General features: G+C 38.8%; 1 protein-coding gene across 1 annotated transcript in view; it reads left to right on the top strand.

Moving 5' to 3' along the window:
- Positions 1–22,897, top strand: part of GUCY1A2 (guanylate cyclase 1 soluble subunit alpha 2) — a 158,921-nt gene extending 136,024 nt beyond the window's left edge. Inside the window, exon 8 of the mRNA XM_074535173.1 lies at positions 6,680–22,897. Coding sequence (XP_074391274.1) covers positions 6,680–6,887 — 208 coding nt within the window. The 3' untranslated portion in view covers positions 6,888–22,897. The remainder of the gene's footprint in view (positions 1–6,679) is intronic.
- The last annotated feature ends 472 nt before the right edge of the window (positions 22,898–23,369 follow it).

Raw genomic sequence — 23,369 nt, 5'->3', positions numbered from 1 at the left:
AGGTAAACATAGTTGCTCCTGTTTGTCAAGTAACTCCTATTTAAGAATTAATTCTTTTTTTCCTCTTTCTACCTCTAGTCTTTTGCAGTGTGTATTTCTCTTTTGTAGAATGTGCTTCTGGCACTCAGTGCTGGGTACAGATACTTTCCATTATCACATGTTGGGCAATGCATCTGGGACCTGAGCTTAGGCAAAGATGAACAGCCTGTATCCCACATCTTTATCTTGAGGAGAGAGTGTGTGTGCCTCACTATTGAGCTGGGTGAGGTCATTGTATGTTCATCTGCATAAACTGCTCCTCAGCCTTTAAAATTGATTAAAACTGATGTAGGTTTTTAGTAGTTCTTTCACAGAAAGTTGTATGAAAGTTTTATGTAATTAAGAAATATTTCTATACTTCCCTCTTTACAGGGATTTTAAATTAAAATTAGGCTTTACTTTAAACTCCTTATTGATTTTTATTTTTATCAAATTAATTTTCCTACAAGTTATATCTATTTATATGTATTATTTCTTCTACAGGTTATAGCTATCTCTACATCTATATTTTTCTGCCTCCTATGGTCAAACCAATGGGCTTGCTCTCCCAAGAGCCTTATTTCAGATTTTGTTTCTCAGCATCCTTTAAAAAAACTGCTTGTTTTTATGTTGTTCAGTTCACCATGTATGTTTTCAAGAGATGTTGGTGGACAGACAATTTAGTTTTGGACAGACTGGGAATACAACCTATTCACAGGCACAAAAAATTATTGCTAGTCTAATTTTAGAAGCATAGTCAAAACACACTGTTTTTCTTGGGTTTCTGCTCCCAGTGTCACCCACTTCTGTGAGGCTGCACCTCCATGATCATTGTGTTTTGTGATGCTGGTCCTTGGGCCTCTGTTGTTTGTCTGTGCTGTGCTTTGTGACACTGTATTTTTGTTCAAGGTTCTCTCTACACAGAATAGCTGGGCCAGATCACTGTTCAGTAGTTAACAGTGTATGTTACCCACAGTTTCACACAGCTGATCTAAAGCTAAAACATCTTTAGGGAAAAGTCATCTGTTGGCTACACAGCTGTTGAAACTACAGAAAGCTCAAGCCTGCAAAAATCCAGGCAGGTCCTGAGGCCAGCACTGTTACATCAGTGTAAAGCCTGAGGCCTTTTAGTAGCAAACCTGTGCACTGAGCCTCTGATGTCCCAAACAGAGAGCAGAAAACTAATATTCTTTTAGCTTAGGTGAGTGAGGAAAAAAGTGTTTAAGGTCAGAGATGGACAATCACCATGCTTAGCTGCATGTGGTTTATATATATTCCATTATATATATATTCCATTAAAAATCATGACTGGCCCTTTCATAACCTTTCCACAGTTGACCTGTATGAAGAAGGGACATCAGTACATTAACTTCCATAGTTTAAAAAATAATAAATGCAATGTGAAATTAATTAGGTAGAGATGTAGTCAGGGTTTTTTTTTCCATTCTCGCTATGTTTGTAACCTGCACAGAAACTGAGGGAGAAATTCAAACCTGCTAAAGTTTAGAACCAAGTGCACTGATTTTTTAGCATTACAATAGCGAATACAGAGTATTTTAAGAGCAGCCTTCCAAAATTTCTAGTGAGTGCTGTAATAATTGATTATCTGTATTCATATGGAAACAAATCAGCTGTTTTATGTTATCAAGAAGATACCTGGTTGGTGAAGGAAGAAACTTGTTGCCACCGAGGAAGGGAGCAGCAGTCCAACAGGAGACAGTCTTCTCATAGCCTGTTTGGAAAGCCATTAAAATTAGATTTTCCTAATTATAGCAGTTAATGGGCAGATGTGAACAAGGTTTACTGAAGGTTTTACAGTACTTTTAGAGTTAAGGCAGAAAGAATCTTTTTCTTTTGTTGTTTCTCTCCCTGTGCTAGATAGGATTTATGGAAAATTGACCTGGCCAATGGTGCATACTGTGTTTAGGAGTGCAGTGCATAGTATCCTTTGTTGTAGAGCATTTTATTTCTCTTAGAACTTTTGTTCAGTTTTGGTCTATACAGACCAATTTTCCTAAAGAAAAGTTCACATTGAAGTTTAGTTCTGAGTGGGTGCTTTTGTGCTCTGATTCAGCAATCCAGTAAAAAATACAAAAGCCTGACATCTCTGAGAGACAGAGGGGAAAACTGTGGGCATGGAGGGAGTTAAGAATCTTCATGGGCAACATGCACTCAGTATAGAGAGCTTTGTAACAGATAATTCTCCAACAGCAAGTCTCTGTTAGTTCAAATGGGAGAGATGAGCAATCACCATTTCTTACTTCAAATTGGAGGGCTGGGCCATAAGAACCAAATGAAGTTTAATAAGGGAAAGTGCCAGATTCTGCACATGGGATCCGGCAACCCTGCTTGTGTAGACTGGGACCTGGGGGTTCTGGTCTGTGACAAGCTGGACATGAGCCAGCAGTGCCCTGGGCGCCAGGAGCTGTGGGGGCATCATGCACAGCATGGCCAGCTGGGCAAGGGAGGGGATTGTCCTGCTCTGCTCTGCTCTGCTCTGCTCTGCTCTGCTCTGGGGCAGCCTCACCTCCAGTGCTGGGGGCAGTTCTGGGTGCCACCATATAAAAAGACATTAAACTATGGGAGAGTGTCCAAAGGAGAGTGAAGGGTCTGGAGGGGAATCTGTATGAGGAGTGGCTGAGGTCACTTAGTTTGTTTCACCTGGAGAAGAGGAGACTGAGGGGAGACCTCATTGCAGTCTGCAACTTCCTCATGAAGGGAAGCAGAGGGGCAGGCACTGATCTCCTCAGTCTTGTGACTGAAGTCAAGAAAAAGGCACAAAGCTGTGTTGGGAGAGGTTTAGTCTGGATATCAGGGAAAGGTGCTACACCATAGGGTGGCTGAGGACTGGAACAGGCTCCTCAGGGAAGTGATTGCAGCACTGAGCCTGAGAGAGTTCAAGAAGTTTGAACAGCACACTCAGGCTTATGGTGAGAAGCTTGGGGATGGTCCTGCGCAGGGCCAGAGTTGGATTTGATATTCATCATGGGTCTCTTCCAACTCAGCATATTCAGTGATTCTATGGTTTTCTGAATATAGAAACCGTGATGAAGATGTGACTGTTTCTTGCCAAGATAGTTTGAAATATAATTACTGTGTCATTTCATCTATGTGAAGAAAGAGCTACAGCTTTTAAAAGCTTCTTCAAGATTCCCCCTAAGTAGGATCCCAATTTTCATTCACACACAGACATCCTGACTTTTTTTCTTAAATGAATGAGCAGAAGAGAAAAAAAAATAGGATAATTCTCAGATACTCTCTCTTTTTGTCTGAAAACAAGAGCATTCCCAGCAAGGAAGAGACAGAACAAGAATTTTAAAAGCTCTGGAAGATTTCAGGTTAGGAGGAGAAGATGTCGAAGTTAATCAACTGCAAATCACTGTTTGAGAAATTCTTCCTCCTCTGAAACATCATTGAAGAAGACAAGCGGAGGGCAGACCTAATTCCAGGCAATTTATAGGAATGCCTGAGTACCTTGACCCTCACAATTTGAGCTCTGAATTGTAAATTGTGTATCCAACTACTTGAGTGCAACCCAGAATTTTGAACCTGTGAAAAACCTACTATAAAAATATCCTTTGCAATAGTGCCCTGCAGGGAAATTCACAGAAGTGATTCAGAAAATACAGCTAAGATAAATGCTTTGGGATATTTTCAGACTGGTTGTTATATGAATATTCCTGAACTGCGGAGGTTGTGTAACTTCAGCTTAAGCTCTCGGAATATGGGACAATCTGGGGACATTTTTTTATACAGTTAAAGCTGCAGCATAATTTCCTGAAGGTGAAGGAGAAGACTGTGCTCTCAGGGTAGATTGTTCTTTTCACAACTGGCAGCCTGTCCTGTTCAGAAAGGAGTGCTCTGAGAGCAGTCTGAGAGGTGAGGCAACCAACCTGAACTGGTGCCAGCACCCAGGAAATGTTCCAGAGCAGAAGGTTTTACACCGGATCTTCTCCTGATCCAGAGAGGAAGTGCAAAAAAATGGATTGCATGGGACAGAGTGGCTTGGTCAGCACCTGGTGTCCAGCCAAGGTCAGCCCACCACAGTGCAGCTCAGCACACATCCCTGAGGATGGGCATTATTCATTCCCCTGCTTGGCACAAGGATCTTTTGGGGTTCTTTGTTCCCATAAAAAGGAATTCAGTAAACTTAGAAATGGCCATGGCCATCAACTGCTATTGATTTCTTTTTAACATCACAGGTGGCCTAAAAGAGGGAAGATTTTGCAGAAAAATATATTTGCTGATATGCACTGAGAATTTGCAGATAACTTGTTTCTTTAGTATATACAAAAGGATGTAAGAAATCAGAGGCAATTTCTGAATTTTGATCTTACTCTCAGATTGGGAAGCCAAGTATCAGGACCAACATATTATATAAGGAATTTGAAGAACCTGTTCTTTAGGACAAGGCTAACAAGAGGTCATTTTCATCATGATGAAAATCTTTTTAATAGTATTATTCTATGACCCAGATTTTTTTTCTTTTTTCTTTTCTTTCTTTTTTTTTTTTTTTTTTACACTTAGTAGTGTAAAGTAATTAGGATAGAATGTAATCATAAGTAACTTCCATTAACGTTTGGTAACTAAGGTTTCCTGCCATGCTTTCTTGAGAGCTGAAATGTTATCCCAATGAATGTCAGCTGGACAATTTCCGAAGTTTAGAGGCTGATTCAAGCGTCTAATACAGGATGTATTCTATCACAAGCCACAGCAGTGGAGGAATCTTTAAAAGACTTAATTGTCTATCTGTCCTGGAGCATTTAATTGTCACCAAGTTACAATTCACAAAACAAGTGAAAATAAGATGGGTAATTAATATCTTGTACTTTTTTTTCTATGAGGAAATAGTATAAAATATCAACTAATCTTAGTCCTGGCCTTGACCTTAATCAAATAATGTAGATATACTTTACAGTTTTGGATTTGTGTAACTGTCATTAAAATTACCTGATGTTAGACTCTGATGAGGAAACGATTGATTTTTAGGAAGGCTGGAAGCTCCATAGCGAGTAGTCAGTGTGGGGAAGAATGGCTACAGTGAGAGCTTACAGATTTAGCTCAGAAAGTTCTAAGATTTCAGCTGTTACATGCAGAAATCTAATTTGGGAAGCTGTGAAGACTTATTTCAGTATATTAAGCCTGTAGTTTGGGCACACAAAGTATTTACTGCAAACATTGCAGAGATTAAAAGAGAAGCTTCTCTGTAGTGGCCTCCACAAACATTCATGCAGTTTAGAAAAGATTCAGTATTTTGATCATAAAATTGACAATGTAGACTTTCAAACTACGTGCTAGATAAAGTTCTCCACAGAAGTCCAAAGGCACAAACTTTGTTGGATTTATAACTAAGTGATTACTTAAAAGCTGGAAAGAAATTGCCTTTATATGTTAGTGAGCTAACCCACTTTTGTCTCATGCAAAAAACTCATGAAAAAATACTCTGTAAAGGAAGTGCCATTGCATATACTGATAATCCTGCAAAATTCTCCTGGCAAGAGGATTCATTCATTCATTTGCTTTCCACAAATCAACTTTACAGGCATTAAATAATCTACCTATTACAAAATTCCATGGAAACTTATTCTTCCCAATTATTTTTTTGAGCTTCAAATTGATTGAGAGAAAGAATAAATATTGTTGGAGGGAAAACAGGAAGAATGCTTTTATATATCCAACTGTGCTTAGAATTTGCCATTGTCTCAAAACTGCTCTTTTCAATGCTGCAAGGGATTGAATACGACTAACTTAATTTACTTGGGAAACAAAAAGAAAATATCTAGAGTTACTTCCTTTATTTTACCAGTCCAGCTAGTCCTGGGGAAGATACTTGATAAAGATGCCCTAAATTTTCAGGTCTAACCAGACAGAGATTTCTAAGGTGGCAAATGGCAGAAGGCAGCATAATGGGTTCTGCGGTGTTGTGCCAGCTGAGCAGCCATGCCAGGAGATGGCTTTGTCTGTCCAGGGAACCTGGATCCCAGTCTGACCCAACCAAATAGCCTAGATTAAACCCGTGGGTACTGTTGATGAATAGTGTCAGATTTGGTTCTGCTGTTGAAGTTTGATTTGCTGTATTTGAACCCAATTTATGAAAAACTTACTGAGTGTAAGTGCACAAACCGACCTCTCTGCTTTTATCTGGGAGAGCTCCCAAGCACTGCCACCTTCATACCAGCCTCCCAGTGGGAAACCTGGTGGTCGTCATTGCTCTGAAATGTTAATTTCTGCCAGACTGATCAAAGTGTTTTAATTAAGCCAAATGATGTGTTCTGGACAACCTTCATAATGAATGTGGTTCTCTTTCTGGTACGTTACTTTCTGAATGCTGACAAAGTGTTTTAATTAAGCCAAATGATGTGTTCTGGACAACCTTCGTAATGAATGTGGTTCTCTTTCTGGTACGTTACTTTCTGAATGCTGACACTGATTTTCAGAGAATGTTTTTTGAGCTATCCCTTCAGCTGATCTCAGTCAAGAGCTCCTTGAAGTTAATGATGATAAGTTCATATAGATGAGCTGAGGATCCTGACTTAGAATTTCTTTATATGCTACGTAATAGTGTAAACACGTTTTTTACTAGGTTGCACTAGGTTCCAAAGAGGCATTTTTGGAATGTGTTTTACAGTGTTTTATATCCCTGTGTTTTGTTTTTCTCCAGGCTCTTGAAAAAGGAAGAAAATTTTATTTTTATCCCTCGTTCCCGTGAAGAGCTTCCAGAAAACTTTCCAAAGGAAATTCCTGGGATCTGTTACTTCCTGGAGGTCAGAAGTGGTCAGAAGCCGCCAAAACCTTCCATCCCATCTGCCAGAGTGAGAAAGGTGTCTTACAACATCGGCACCATGTTCCTCCGGGAGACCAGCCTATGAGGCCTGCTGCAGATCAAAGACTTGTCAAAAAAGCACAAGCCCAGAACTGGGTCATGACAGGGGAGTTGGAGGTTCTTTGTGTTTCGCTGCCTTCTCCTGAACAGGCAGTTAAAGCTCCATGTAATGTCAGGCAATAATCATTTTAAAAGGTGGGTAACTGCTGTCGGTAAACAAAGAGGAGATAAGGAAAAAATATTAAACAATGTACTTCCACTTCCAGAGGAATTTCTTTCATAAACTTCAGTCTGGCCCCTCTATGGCAAACAAAACAACGAAACAAAACCCCAACTCTCAAATTAGAGGTTGGTCTTGTTTTGTGCAGAAACGGTGATGGTTCTCTGTAGATTTGCACCAGCTAAGCAGAATTGAGAGTCAGTTCTGATTATGCATTCCTATATTTAATGTGTTCTTCAGTAAGGTAATGATGTTTTTTAACTTTATGAACAAGCATTTCATACATATACTGTAGAGCTATTGTAACCTTCCTGGCAGGAGGAATTATGACTCAATACAAATATTGTAGGAATTTTACCTATTTTTATACATATTTCACTTTCTGGATAATTACATTCCACATACTGTAAGCTGAGTGAGCTTAGGTAGCTTTTCAGAAGAAGTTACTGTATATTTCATGCATTCTACCTATCAAACCTTATTGTTATACAAGTGGGAAGAAGGCATTTCTTGACTTTTTTGGCAACAAAAAAAAGAATCAATATTTACAGAATAAAACCCCCACTTTGATAAATCACTTTATCTGGTTTTTATGCTAAAGCTTTAGATGAGCACTGTCTTCTTATATAAAATAATGTTCAGTATTTGTCCTACAGTGTTGTATGTCCAGTCCTTCCAGGACAATGTAAACAAAGTTCAGAAGATCAATGTATGGACAAACAGAAAAGTTCTCTTGTTTTCCCTCTAAATTATCAGCCAAACTGATCTTCAGTAAAAGCCCTGAACTTCTCTAAAATTTTGGTCTTGTGAAAACTTATTCTGAGGAATTCCAGCAGACACTGGAAGATCTCTGGATGGTTTTCCACATTTTTTTTAATAGGACTTGTTCTCCTAGTCCAGATTGATAGTTGAAAATCCATTCTGTTAATAATGATTGTTCATTTGGAAACTTCCTCTGTTGTTGGATTGGCTGAAAGTCCACTGCTTTATCTAGCTGAGATCAAAAGAACCTCAGAAAGGGAAAGGCAGTACTTTTCCAGGTTTAATGCAAATGACAGTTCAAGATTTTTGTTAGTCCAAGACAATAAAAAAAAAAAAAGGAAGAAAACAAAACCAAAAAAAACCAAACAAAACCAAAACCAAACAAGCAAAAAAAAAAAAGGCCTATTCTTTGCTGTTGAAAATTAATACAGTATTATTGTCTTCAATTAATCCAGTTCAAGCAAGATGTGTATCTGGAACATTTTCAGGCATTTTTTATTTCTCAGGTTTTCTTTTTCACAAGTAGTGGTGGTCAGTTTTCCTGTGTGGGTGTGCTGCCTTTTGGATCCTGCTGGGGTGGGTGATGTTGTTGTGAGCTTGCAGATTGTTAGTTAAAATCTGTGCTGTGGTTCCAAAGTGGCTTAGCTGCACGTGGGCCTTTAATCACTTCAATCAAAGATAAGGCTCAGCAGCAACTAGGAGGCATAAGATATAAGATACTCTGCATTTCTTTAATTCAGAACAGAAATGAGTTTGCTTATGTATTTAGTAGTCACAACATGAGGCACCTCTTGAAAATAAGTAAATAAATTTCACCACATTTCAAGATTGTCCAGCTGGATCTTTCTGTGCAGGGAATGACAGTTCTCTATTTCTCCCCTTTGACCAGTAGCCCCTGTGAGTCAGCATGGCACTGCTAGCCTGTGCTGAGAATGTTTCAGGATTCTTTTCCATGAAGCCTTTCTGGATGATAAAGGACTGTCTTGAACCTTCACCAACTTCAGCAGTCAGACGATGTCAGAACTTATTGTGCAGGGGTCAGTTCTTCTTTGTGTAAGGAGGGTAGATGCATGGGAATTAGCCCCAAAATCTATTTTAATGCAAATTTCCTCACTTGCTAGTGGGATACTGATGTTAAAGATTTCTTCCATTGGGATAAGAGCATTGTTGGGATTAGAGTTATTATTTTTTCATCTACCTTGATAAACAGCATATGGAGTTTTGTGGTCTATCTAAAAAATTACTTTAGAAAATTGTTCAATTTGAGATTGTGAAATTTCCATCCAAATTACAGATCTGAGAATTTCCTGCACAGGATGACAAGTTTTAGCCTATAGCCAGCCATTAGTTTGCACATACACAGGATGTAGCATGCATTTTTTTACCCTGGGAACGCCTGTGAGATGTGTAAGAATCAGAAATGGATCAAAGTTCATGTTTCACCACTGAAAGAGGAATGTCACTTCCCAGCTAATAAATCCATAGTTCTGATGTCATTACTCAGTTCCCTAGAGTGATTTTTTTTCAAATAGTCATTAGTAGATTTAGATTTCAGTCTGATTTCTCTGGCACATCTTCATTGTTCAGTAGTTGCTGATGTCAGAGTCCCAGCCTATCTGTCAAGCTCTTTTTCTCTTCTCCCCACCCACACTCCTATGTGAAGAGTACAGATTTTGAGGTTTAGACCAAAAGCTTGTAGTTCAATATCTTGTCTCTTACAGTTGTTAGTAAGAAATGTCTAGGTTAGTTCTGCACCTGATCTTGATAATGGAAACATTTTCATAGCAAATGATGGATAAATGCTAGTTTTACTGGCAAAATGGAGAAGCAATCAAAACCAGTTTGTATCACCATCCTCATCCTCTCAGAGACTTTTTGTTGTATAAGGAGACTTAAAATCAGAGAGATCTGTGTGGGAACTGGTACCACCGTTGGTAGTGTTTGCAAATAAATCATCTAGCTCCCCAAATGAGAGTACACTGACTGTATAAAAATATACAGTCTTTGTTTTTCATAAGCTTATGTAAAGGTAACATATCTGGAACTGCAGATGCTAGGTATTACGTTATTTGTGTTATGATGAGGGATGCTAATGAAAAAAGTGTGGGCTCTCTGGGGACATTTTTCTATGTCAATGTGAGGAAAGTGTAAAACAAACTCTCAGCACTTTCTAAATTAGTAGTTGCATCTGCTGCCTTTCATATTTGGTTGCAAGCTTATTTTTTTGGACACCTTTACAAAGTGAAATGGAACTTATTATCAAGATTGATGTTGTCATGTCAATTAGGTGGTAGTCAGACTCAACATTTCTCCAACAACGCTTACTTTTAGTGATAGAGAAAAGGTTCTAATTTTCCTGGCATTGTCTTATAAATAGAAAGGTTCTCAGAATTCTGTACCTTGAGATGATGAGGTGAAGAGGTTAGAGGTGCTGAAATGGTTACAGAAATAATATACTCTAGTTGGAATTTTCTTTCAACTTTTTACTTCCTATAAAACAGAGGATCTTTGGCTCCTCTTGGTAAGAATTTGCATTCTTGTGTTTCTTCACGTAGCTGCAAGAAGCCACATCTGCTGTCTTGAGTTTCTGTGCAGAACAAATCTACCCTCTCTGAAAAGAGAAGGAGGAGATCTATTTTGTATTGCATGTAGAATTCAAAGGGAAGGTGATGTGAGGATCCCCCTACTGGGTTCATCCATCTCTTTGTGGCCAGTTGCTTGTACAAAGGCCAAAGTGAAGAGAGTCCACAGCCATTTCCCCAGAACACTTTTTACAGATCTCGTGTCAGATTCTTCCATCTGTTTGAAGCTCTCCATCACACAGGCCTTTCTGTGATGCAGTTCATAGAGATCATGAACTCAGAGCAAAAGGGAAATAGTGATGAAGTGGTATGGTGGTGGATAAATTTTGTTTTGCATCCCTCTGGTAAAATTTGCCATTCAAAGACAAAAGCCTCTGCATGGGAGAATTGCTACTAAGCCAGGACTCTCAAAATGTGGTTTTCTTGCAAGATCCCAAAGGATATTTCAGTTTTAATTTCAGAGAGCCAATAGTCATTAACTGTGATTGTGGTTTTGGCTTCTCTGCTCATTCCCACATTCTGTTTCAGATCTGGGTCTGTTTTGAAGCCTGGAAACACGCCTCTGCAAACAGAAAACCAAAGCTCTTAAAACCTTGGAAATCTTGTATGGGAATTGCCTGTTTTGAAGAAATGCTTGCAATTGAGTCATTAACAGTCCATGGCAGTTCATGTGTGTGCACATGCCATTTCACAGTGCTATCTCCTCTTGTGCTTACAGTGTTCCCTACCAAGCCCATCAGCAAGATTTAACATCCATCTTCCATTTTTTCCTGTATAAAGCAAGCACTGCAAAACCATGACATGCTGCATGCATTTAAAAGTATCAGCACTGCACTAAGATGTAAACTCTGATAACCAGTTTCATATTGTATATTTCTTGCTCTGAATTGATCCTTCTCTCAGGCAATTTAAAAATGAATGGAAAAAAAAATAGCTGTGTTCTCAAACTGCTGTGTTGCATTGTAAATGAGTCTGAGAGCTGCATTGGTTGTTGGGGCAAGCTGAATTGCTGGACAACTTTCTGGTTCTTGAGGTGCCACAAGCTGTCACATGTACGTGCTTCCTGCAGACAATCCTGTCAAGGAATCTGTAATCCAGCAGCAGGGACATGTGAGTTTTCCTCTTCTAGTCTGAGGCCGCTATTTCACCTCTGCTGAGTGCACAGAGCTCACTGAGGAGAGCTGATTCCCTGTCCTAATGCAGTCTCAGAGCTTCTGGCTTCCTTTCTGGATTCTGGCGATCTTTTGCAAAATTGTGCATGTGTAGTATTGGAAATAGCAGTGTGCTTAAATTAGCAACAAAACAAGAAGCTAAAAAAAGCTTGTCAAACTCAGAGACAGTTGGTTCCTTTCCCTCGAGGTAATACATTATTCATAATGCTGTACAGGATTGAGGGTGCCAGTGACAGGAGAGGCTGTGGATAAATTAAAGATGCTGAGTGTGCAGTAGACTCAACAAGTAGGAGTTGATTGGCTTCTGCTACTGTTAATAATTCCATCATCTTGCATGCTGTGTCCTGCTCTTGTCAGGGTTCTGCTCTCCAAAAGATTTCCACTTACCTTCCCTTAGCACACTGTATGTGACATAGTGAATAATCCCTATTGTTGTTCTAATTAGCATATATTGTTGACATGGCTGCTTACATCTAAAGAATAACTGGGGTTAAAGGGCTGATCTTACTCTTCTGGCAGCAGAGACAAAACTGCTACAGTGGCACAGCAGGCACTCACATCCTTAGAGAGGGAAAAAAAATGCAGTGCAAGTTTCTACTGGTGGATTTGGGTGAAGTCATTGCATGAACGGCCCATGGCATGTTTTTTAGCTTTCACAAGCACCAAATTTATCTGTGCAGATAGGAGTTACTCCTTAACGATGTTATTCATTTGCAATGCATGAGCAGGCTTACAGCAAAAATCTGTGAAGACATGATTGATCTTTTGTGGCTTGGCTGTTAACCATGCTTGAAAGCAAGAGAGACAGTGAAACTGAGGAATGCAGCAATTCAGTCACAGGCAACAGATCATTCACCTCTGCAGATGCTAGCTTGTTCCTGTGGCTTAGAAAGGTTGACCTCCAGTTGTCTGTCGTCCAGGTTAGTGTCACTGTGTCACTGTAGCAAAGAAATGGCCTCTGAAAACAGCATGAGGCATCTCAGTCTGCTTCCCTCTGGGCTAGGGTTCACATTAGAGAGCCCGATACAACATGTGATGCAAAGTGGCAACTTTGCTGGCAGCCTTAACAAAAGAATCAGTGGAAGTAGATGTTAAACCAGCTGTTTGCTCCAGGGATTTTAGTTTCCAAAGGCAGAGTGAGGCTGAATGTGTTTTAATTCGGAGAAAAAGAAAAGAGAGGATTTCAGAGAAACAAGTGTCTTCCTTGGCTAGTAAGGAGGCAGTGGAATTACATGAATCAAGAGGGACATGCTGATTACCTTGGCTGCAGCAGCACCTTCAGTGTCTGGCCCTCTTTGGCATTCCAACAATCAAAGTTTCCTTTGAAAACTGGAGGACAGGCGCTTTTCCTGTCAGGCACTTGTCCCCTCTGCTCCCTCTGCTTTAGAAAGAGTATGAGGCTGCCTAAATGCTTGAGTGTGCTTAAATTTCTCAGTGACCACGGATGGCAAACTTAGACTAGACATCTGGTTTTTAAGATGGCCAAGATAAGGGAGACTGATCCCACTGAATTACATTCTTTTCAGCCCAAGTGCTGTGTCTCTGATCTTCTGTTGTGCTGCTTTTCAGCATCTTGCACTGGCCAGAATAACTAGAATCGAACTAAGTGTCAGAGGGGTAGATAAGCATATTCCAAGGTAAGTGAAGTGTTACCACTGTAGCCATGGTGACTGTTGCGAACGCGGGCTACTGCGCTTCTGCAGATCCCTCCTAGTGTCTGAACCCTTTGCATGTGATACCAGCACTGCCAGCACAACTCTGGGATGCCATTAGGAGTGTGATTTACAAAAGGTTTTGAGCTTTGAGCCCCTAGCCCAGTTATGCAAAACCTGTGTGCCCCATTCGTCTGAACTGTATGCCAGAATGCTTGTGTAAGCCTTATCCTGATGGTACTAACACATACAGATTCTAAAGAACAGAGAGATAGCTGCCAGGTTATCATTAACGTACATTTTTTTGTGCTTTTGTGAATTTGTTGGCCCAAAATTAACTTTCTATTAGCAGAAGGTGTCACACTGAGCTTCTTGTTTTCTAGGTAATTATTCCTTAGCAATACTCTCTAATGACTACTCTTGAAGCAATAAGTAAAGCCATGTTAATCTCTTCTGTGTAGGCTCCTGTGCAACACCTATCACCTTAACAAACCACTTTTCAGTGGGACATTAAATGGCAGAATAACACCCTGATGTGTACGGTTGGTCCTTCCATCCTCTTCCTCAGAGAAGAGGAGCATGTAATGGAATAATTTGATTTTTTTAAGTGGTGTTTTTTTTTTTTAGTTTTTTAAAAGTATATGTTGCTACTCACTTAAATAATTAAGAGCAAAATCAGAACTATGGACCAGAATTAGAAAAGAGTTTTGGATGTAAAAAGTATTTTAAAAGACTGTCTGCTAAGTAAGACTAGTCTCACATTCTAGATAAACAATAGGGGTAATAGATGTAAGACACACCCAGGAATGATAAATAGGAGTAGTAAACCGGGCAGGTATATGCAATGGATTGTTTCTGTTTTATACACAAGAGTAAATAGGTGCTTAAACCGATTAATACCCACAGAGGGCAAATACTGTTTAATCCATTTTAGCATTTGTTTATTACCAGTACATCCCTAAGCTATTATTTTTTCCTTTCTTAATGAGATTGGAACATACTGTTAAATCAATATCAGAGTTTCTGAACTTATTGCAAAAGAACAAGCTTAGGAATAAATAAACATCAAGGAGAGATTTTTTTAGATGTGAGCCATTGCATGAGAGAACAGATCACATGGAAAAGAAAAAGGAGGTACTGACAGATATAATTATTTTAGAAGTTTCTATGGCACTTCTGGTTGATTGAAATAATTCTGAAACTGTACACTGAAAGCCTGGCATCTCAGTTCAGATTATTTGCATTTCCTAAGAAGAGGCAGGTAATTTTTAAAGTCACATTAAGGGTCATAATTCTCAATCCCATTTTCTCTGCTTGAATGCAACATTTTTCTGAAAGTTGAATCTTTGCTGAGTGACCCTGACATTCTGGATGCCTAAATAAGTTTTGGAAATGTGTGTTGGAAATCCCCCCTCTAAATTAATTCCCATGTGCTTGTCAGTGTTTAAGGGTGTAAACATTCTTCTCTGGAAACTTCTTGTAGGTCCTGCAAGTAAATAAATAAGAAGCATCTGAAGAAAGTGAAGTCTGTGTGTAGGAGAGGGCAGCTGTACGTAGTATGTAGATGTGGTGCTGATGTTAGCTTTTATCTATGTGGAAGCTGGATAACACAGAAATTGTTCATACAAAGTGCAAGAAAGTATTGCACATAGTGTCATGAACTCTGAGGGTATAAGGTTGAATTTTAGAGTCTATAATCCTTAAAGTTTTAGTGGAATTGCATGAGAAATGCATGATGTTGGAGTTTTTTATTTTGAGCAAGAGTTGAATCTCTACTTACAGAGAAAAATTGTGGGGGTAAAAGAAAATCTAGAAAGCCTAAATGCAAAATGAAAAGAGTGTCCTGCTGTTTTGTATTATTTGGCTTTTCTGCAGGTAGGACTAAGAATTCCTCCATGAGTTTCAATACTGAATGCAACACTAGATGTGAAACAGGGCAAGTGAGATACTTTGCCAACTGGAAATTTGGAGGTGGTAGTAAGAATGTCTTTTAAAAAGTATATAGGGATAAATGTTAACACTTTTTTTAAAAAAGGAGACTGCTTTGCTCTGTAAGTAAATATTGTTTATAAATATCTAAACAGAAAGAAAGCTTGGAATATTGTTGTATCATAGTAAAAAAGTACAAAGTCTGTGAGATAATCTGCAGTTGACACTTTCCTTTAGAAACAGGAATATATTGAGTTTTCAAATGCACATTCAACCAAGAGTTGTCTGTAGTAAATTTCCAAGGAAGTGGTATTTTACCCAGTAGCTTCTGCAGAAATATCATGCAGATTATGTTGAGTAAGGCCAAAATTTAATTCCGTTGTTTAGAGATACAGAGCATCCCAAAACCAAGCTTTAAATATGCTCACTGTCAGGACAGCATTGTGCCCTTTACTGAAGTCTAAACAAAACCCATTCTAGACAAAACTCCCATCCTAATACGTGACATTTATACTGCCTTGCTGAAAATTAGGGCTTCACTAAGTTGCAAACATTAATGTCTTTGATGTGAGAATATTCCTTATTATTCTTATGTCTCACTGTGCCCAAGTTGCACTGGGGTCCTCTAGAGAACCAAGGATTTGGGGAGTTGCTGTAAATATGAGTGAAATTCAGCTGATCTGCATTTAAGCATCTAAAACTTATGTCTGGTCTGAGCTAGTCAGGTCAGTTCCCTCTACAGTCAGTGCAGACATCCTGGCATTTTAAAGATTGAGCAGTCCTGGAGAAAGTGTTAGGGATGAGATAAACCACTGCCTTAGCTATGCTCTTCCCTTTCCTCCCCAGTGACCACTGTGGAGGACTGGTTCAGATTAGCTGCCATGCTGTAGGTGAGATAAATCCCACTGCTGTTAAGAATAAGAAGGTGTGAAAAATAGAACATCAAATACATATGGAGACAAAAACACTGGGGCAAGGGCTTGGCTTCAGCCAGAGATTCAAAGGGACATGACAGTAAAATTATTAATATATAAGATTTTAGAAGTCAGAGTAGGAGTTTATTCTAGTTATAAGAACATCAATTTCAGTTTAAAACTAACAATCTGTGATTGTTGCTAACTCCCCAATTTTGTTCTAAGATAGCACTAGTGTATTATCTGATGTATTCAGAGCCAAGAGCCCTCTCTCCAAACCATCATCTTTACTGCTCGATTCTGTCTGGAAATAGCTACTTAATAAATCCATCCATCCATCCATCCCAGAAATGTATATATTTTTTAACACTGAAATATAAATTTTCCTCAACAATTATTTTTCTGTTTTGTTTTCTTGAAAAAAAATTGCAGGCACTGCAATATAGTATACAGGTCAGTGTCTGCAGTCACTTGGGAAAGAAAGGAGAGCAGAGGGTGAGGTGCTGGCTGGATGTTCTCTCACACTGATCGCAGTTACTAAAGCTTCTATCTGACCCCTCTGAGTCACACTTGTGTTTGATGCCCTTGGAGTACCCAGATTCTCAGGAGTCAGGAACATGTGTCAGGCTCTGAACGAGAGAGGAGTGGGAAGAACCAGGGCTGCTCCTCTGCTACACTGCCCCCATACTTCTCTCTTCTGTTTGCAGTTGCCATTCTGATCCTTAGACATCTGTGGTGATTTTCACCGCAGTCATGGTCCGTGGGAAAGTTCCTCTTGAGAGGAATCAATAGTATGTACTCCTCCACACTGTGAACTGTTGCTCTCCAGAGAAAAGGATTAGAAATAGTATTGTCCTCAAGAGCTGAGAAAACTTGCAGATTTTCCATGTACAGTAAACAGTTTCTATAATTACCAGGAAAACAAAACAGAGAGGCAGAGCTGTGCAGCAGGGCCAGCCCATCTCATACACACTGCTGTGATAATGAAATCCAAACCCTGTGGAATTGCAGACACATTATTCTCACTTGCTTTAAAGGTCAGCTAAAAAGCTGATTTCTCAAATGGGTTCATAGCTCTGAGACAATGTAACACTAGTCATTTCTTCCAACAAATTGCAGTTGTCAGAGAAACTGGATTAGTAGCTCATGGAGCTAAAAATAGGCACTATGAGCTTGCCAGAGAGGGGTGAAATCAGTGACGGAGGTGAAGGTCCATCAAAATATCATAACATCTGGAGAAAAAGCATCAAAATGCTCAACTGAAATCAATTTAGCCATAAAATTACATTACAAAGAATTGTAATCACAAAGAAGAAGAATGACAAGGTTTACTCTTAATTCTTATTCACCTTCTAAATCTGCTTGCAGTTTCTGTTTTATCTGCTGAATCAGTTTGGCCACAGTCCCTCCAAAGTTAAGTACCACAAGTTAAGCACTGAAAGTCGTGTTAAAGCCATTATTTGAATACTGAAAATAAGTTTTTGGCTTGACATTTCCATCTTCTTCGCAGGAGGGAGGAGAAGATAATTTATTGCTAAATTTATTCAACTGAAAAATAAAAGCTAAACTCCCAAAACCCAAATCTAATAACAGAGCTATAGTGAAAGAAAATTTCCAAACCTCAGCAAATCTTTACTAAAAAGGAGGTAATTATTTTTCATTGCCTCAAACATTTGCATTTTAAAGAATTCTCTTCTGTGCCATGATTTTGCAAGTTCATATTGCTTCTTGCTTGGATTTAACAAACTAAACAAAACAAACCACTTCTTTATTCTTAATTCTTCTTCAATTACTAATTTTTTGCAGCAGGGCAATTCCACCATGCTGTGTATGACCCTGAAGGAGCAGCAATCCACTGCAGACAGAGAACCTCAGCCTGTTTAGTCAAGGTGAAAAGTTCTTCAAGGAACAGGCTGGGACTCAGCTAAGACAGGGCTGGCAGGAGTTGCGTGCTGTTTCTACTATGACTTAAGTAATTATTTTTATTATGTATTCAAAAGTTGACCTATGCGTAGCTCAGGAATAACCTTCACCACTTTCTTTACAAACTCTTCCTGTAGTATGTGTCTTTTCTGCACACCTGTTATAAAACCTCTGCATTTCAGATCTAAGGCACTGACAAGTATAGGGTATAAACAATAGCTTATGTCAGTGAAGCAAATCACTGTAAAAATATTTCTAAAGTATTTATGCTCATTGTCTTTTGGATATCGTATCAGCTGAAGTTCTCTTTGCAAATTTTTGTTCTTGCAGAAGTCCTCATTGTAAAAGAGGCCAAGAGTAATCTTGATTTTGGGAATTAATTAGCATCAGTGCAGTTTATCTGGCATTCAGTGTGTCCCATTATTATCAGGGTGATGAGGTTCAGTGGTGGAACAGAAATGTCAGGACAAGCAGCACGAGCAGTTACCTGCATCACAGTCCTGCACATTATCTAGGCATTCCATGGCATACTTTGAATTTTATAGAACATGATGTGACTGATTAAATTTGCAGAAATGTAGTTAGAGATAAATAATACAAATATGTGGACATTGTCTGATAGCTGTCTTGAGATATTATGGATATAGTGTCACCTACCCTTGGGATTACTCTAAACCAAATCATGCACCTTTAGCATCCATCCTTACTTCAGTGAAAAGCTTGGCCATCTTCATCCCTTTACTTTTTAAACTTCAGTTTCTTTAAAGCCCAGAGGTCAATGACTCAAGTATTTTCCAGCAAAGTATTACAAGAGAACAGTAACTGGGTTGTTTTTTTTTTTTTTGTTGGTTTTATTCCCCCCTGAATATGATGTGCTCCACTGCTAGGACTGGCTACATTCCTGCTGGATATAAGCTTGACCTTTCCCAGTTCACTAAAATTTGCTAAAGTTCTTCTTTGCAGGATCCCATAGTGTTTTGAAGAGGCTGTGTGTATTCTGTTTGTGCAAGTCACAGGTGCAACACATAAATATTAAGGTGTTCTCAGATCACCATCCTGCAGAGTCCAACCAATGATTTCACAGCCACAAATAATCCTCTAACTCCCTTTGCCACTTTGCTCTGCCTCTATGGCCAACCTTAGAGAAGGAACTGAATGCTACTAAAAATAATCTGCTGGTTTATATTTATATATTTCAGTAGTTTGCAATAAGCAGAAACTTTTGCAAAACAAGCTTGTATTATTGGTATGAAATTCACAGCCTGGGCCTACCAAGTCATAGTTCAGTCTCTTCCCAAAACCTTTGAGAACAAATTGAACTTTGCAGTATCTCACCTAGAAGAAGAGATAACAGTTTTCCAGTTGTCTGGGACTGTGATTCTGGCTCTCCCTTCTAATCTGCAGTAATGAAATTCAAGAAAGTGTGAATGGAAAGTAATTTCTGGTACTTTGTTGAACAATTTTTCCAGCAACCAGCTGAAATTGGTGATTTAACTGGTGATTCATTCAGGCTCATCTTCATTTCCTCTGAAAGGAATGCTAGAGGACAATTAACTTTGCTGCCTTAGAATTGTATCTTTCAACTTTTCCCTTTAATTTCTGTGTTGCCAAAGTAAAATCTGAGGGCTAATTCCTGTCTAAGGTGGTCACATACGTCTGTAGTAGCAGAGCCAGACATTTGTGAAGATGACTTGGATAATTGTAGGAAGATGGATTTCACTTGAGTTCATGATGCTCAGTTCTGGGAGTGGGAATTTTAGGAAGGGTTATGAACCACCATTGCTGGTGTGTCGATTACTGAGAGCAGACCAAAGGGACAGAACTGTTCAGTAGAGTACAGTTTCAGTTTCAGCTTTATGAATGCTGAGAATTGCTGCTTGTCTTGTTTCAATCTTCTCTGTTCTGGATGCTGGAGAAAAGTATTTCGTCTTCCTAAAATGTGAAGAGAGACCACCTCCAAGCCTGCACTCCTGTGGAAATGGACAAATGTCCATCCCCTCGGTGCAAATGCTTTTTGTGTAGTTCTGTAGTACTATTTTAGTGTTGTCTTACAGAGCTTATGTGAAGAGACTTGTACAAGCATTCTGCACTAATAAGATTAAAACCTTGTACTATCAACAATGGTTGCTTAGCATTAAAATGATCTTGGTTGCCATTATAGAGTTCTGTCAGGGTTTAGAGCACTAAGATGTTTGTGGACCTGAACCTGTTTGTATGAAATTTCTTACAGACAAAGGATAATCTAATTAATGACAGTATTTCCAGTTTAGTAACACACGGAGGTAAGGCAGTGTCCCTAGAGACTTCTGTCAACTTAATGATTAAGAGATTAATTTTAGTACTCTGTAAATCTGAACATTATTTTGAAACATCAGCCTGCGATCAATTGGGAGGGGATGGGGCTGGTTAGAGTTTTGCTGTCAGAGGGCATGAACAGAAAAGCTCAGAAAACATATAAGCCAGGATCTTCCCACACTGAAATCAAGGGATTAATTGCAAAATTGCATCTGATTACTTGTCCTGTAACTAGCTGTTCAGCAAAGGAATCCACCTGCCAACAGAAGCAGACTCCATACAAACTATCACATGCTGCATTTCAATTTTTTTATTGGGATTTGTTCGCCAGACTTAGTGGTCTGGAAGTTCCAGTAAGTACCTCTGGTTGAAAGTTGCTATTTCAGTTATGATTGCTTCCCCAAACCAACTGAATTTATTACTAACCAAAGACTTACCTACTTGAAGAAAAAAAACAAAAACAAAACAGTAAATTTGGTTCTGTCATTTGTGTCTTTGACTGTGAGCAGTTGAAGTGCATGATGTATGTACTAACCAGGCCTGTGCTGTGGCATTGAACAAGTTATTCAGGGCTGCAGCACCAGTATAACACATTTAGAATTCAGTATTAATCCCTCCTTGGGACCATGAGTCTATGTAAAAAAACTTGATGTGCCATATGTGTAGGCCATGGGAAAATTGTGTGTGCAGTGAAATATATACGGTCTTAAAAGCTTTAACATTTGTACTGCTCTTCCTATAACAGAATGTATGTCTTGATAGCTGTTGATCCTATGAGCTTCTGAAAAAAAAATGTAATCTAAAGTTTATTCTTCTTGTCTTAAAATTACTGTTTTGTGTCTAACTGTTTACACAGACCTGCATACAGCAAAGGGTCTTTCTCTGTATGTTGCTGGGAAATGGAAAAGCAGATGCTATTTGTAAATCTTGCAGGCTTAGAGAGATCAGTGAATGCCTTTCCTGAATCTCCTCCTGATAAACCACTTCTATTTACTAGCAAATGCAAACAGTGCCAATAGCCTGGGCCTTCTTTAGAGGAAACAAAACAGCCTTGTTCTGTTCCACTTCTCTTGATGCTTCTTATTTTAATCTTTTTGCCTCCTTTTGAGTAGGCTTTGGTGATACAATTCTTCCAAAGCGTAACTGAGGACAGTTTGCCTTTTTTACCCCTCTTTTTTCAAAGCCACTGAAGGCCTCAAACAAGAAGAAGAAACTTTACAAAACTCATGCAGGTATGTTGTTAACAGATAGCAGAAGGTTAAACAGCCTTCTCAGAGTAGCCCAGACTATCTTTTAGCAGCGTGCCTGCACTGTGCTGTGACTTGACATCTCGCTTTCATAGTGTGACCTGCTATTAATGGTGTTTGTTGCAATGAGGTCCTTTTAGTTTGTCCTAAAAGATTTTACTTGTTTGTCACCATATTAGAAACATAATGTACACTCTATAAGAAAAGCAATATACGATATACTATACATCTTCTATTTCAATGCCTCCAGTTTTAGGCTAGTATTCATATCAGTGTTTATAATCAAAATACAGGTTTTTCTCATTCTTCACAGGACCAAGCAAAGTTTTGCCTCGTCTAAATACTGACAGTAACATTTCTATTCAACAAATACTCTTTTCTCATGCTTCTAGTTTTCTTGTGATGGGCTCCATCCTATGATTCCCCATTAATGCATTTGAAAGGGAAAAGTAATGGGCTATTTCAGTGCATGACCTTTGCACAGTACCTGATTCATAAAGATGAATAGATCCAAAATTTCATTTATGAGTTACTAGAGATCAGCAAAACAACAAAAATCCTTTGAAGTTCAGCTGAGGAAATTCTGAAGTTCTTGTATTGCTTATTTAGTTTTGCAGTTTTTTGAGTCTTTGTAATGGATATATTTGATGAAGCCTTTGCCATAACACTGGCATCTTCACAGAAGCTGTTCTAATTTCTGCTTCCAGTTATATGTGAAAGTGTACTGTAGAGAAATTATCTGGATTTAAAAAAAATCATGCAAGTTTTATTCACATCAATTCTTACTTTATTTGACCGCATCCTCTGGTAGGTAGCTCACTTTAATTAAATTTTGATCCTGATTGTGACCAGGATACCTTTATTTCAGAGTTCAGTCACTGAAGAGGTGGTCAAAGAAGACAGAATATTAGGAAAAATCAAGAAATTTTTGTGTATATGGTTAAAAAAAGTGATATGATGGAGAAGAAATTGAGTTGATTTTTTTCCTCATTAAAATTTGCTTATACACATTACAGCTGCTCATAAAATATTTATTTCTTCCTTCACTGTCTTTCTTTTGCAATCAAAAGATTTCCAAAGCAAAAAATTTACCTGGTGACTTTGTACAAATTACGTAGCAAATGCAATCCAGACACCAAATCCATCCAGACTTTAGTAGTCCCCAAGGCAGCTAATTCACTGGAAATCATTGACAGAGCTTGTTCTTCTGAACACTGTAATGACAACAGTATGAAATGCACCAGTTCACTTACATTGTTGGCTGCTCAAGATTCCACCCAGACTGTATTTATGATTCTTCTCCCATTGCTTGGAAAGGAGGGAAAAAAAAAAGGGAGAAAAAAGCTTAGGTCTGTGTCTCTGCATTACTCGAGTTCTCATATGTGCCGACTGCATCTGATAGTACATTGCAGACTTGCTTTCCTATGACAAAGAAGATGGTTTATCTCTTTTGTGCTACTTTTTTTTTTTCCCTGTCAGGAATTTTTTGACATCTCTTCAACCATGTCAGTAACTTTTTTTGGGCTCCTCAATGCCTGGAAATCCTGGATGAAAGGCCATGCTAAACATGTGCAGAACAATTTTGTATCTCAGGTGAGAAGTTTTGTAGGGATATTTTAGGTTTATTGCTAGGGGCAGACCAACTTTCCAAGTTCAGTGGGCTCACCTTATGCTGTAGAGCTGATGTGTAAAGGCACAACACATGTTGACATGTAACTCAGCCATGCAGACACATGGTCAATGCAGTTCAGCATGGCAAATCCTGAGAAAATGGAATTTGCAGCAATTGGAATTTCAGATGTTGGCAGGAGTACATGATTTGTACCACCTTC

The sequence above is a fragment of the Zonotrichia albicollis genome, chromosome 2 (assembly GCF_047830755.1).
Source record: "Zonotrichia albicollis isolate bZonAlb1 chromosome 2, bZonAlb1.hap1, whole genome shotgun sequence".
NCBI lineage: Eukaryota > Metazoa > Chordata > Aves > Passeriformes > Passerellidae > Zonotrichia > Zonotrichia albicollis.
Note: the sequence above shows the minus strand (reverse complement) of the source record. Positions and strands in the feature narration are given on the sequence as shown.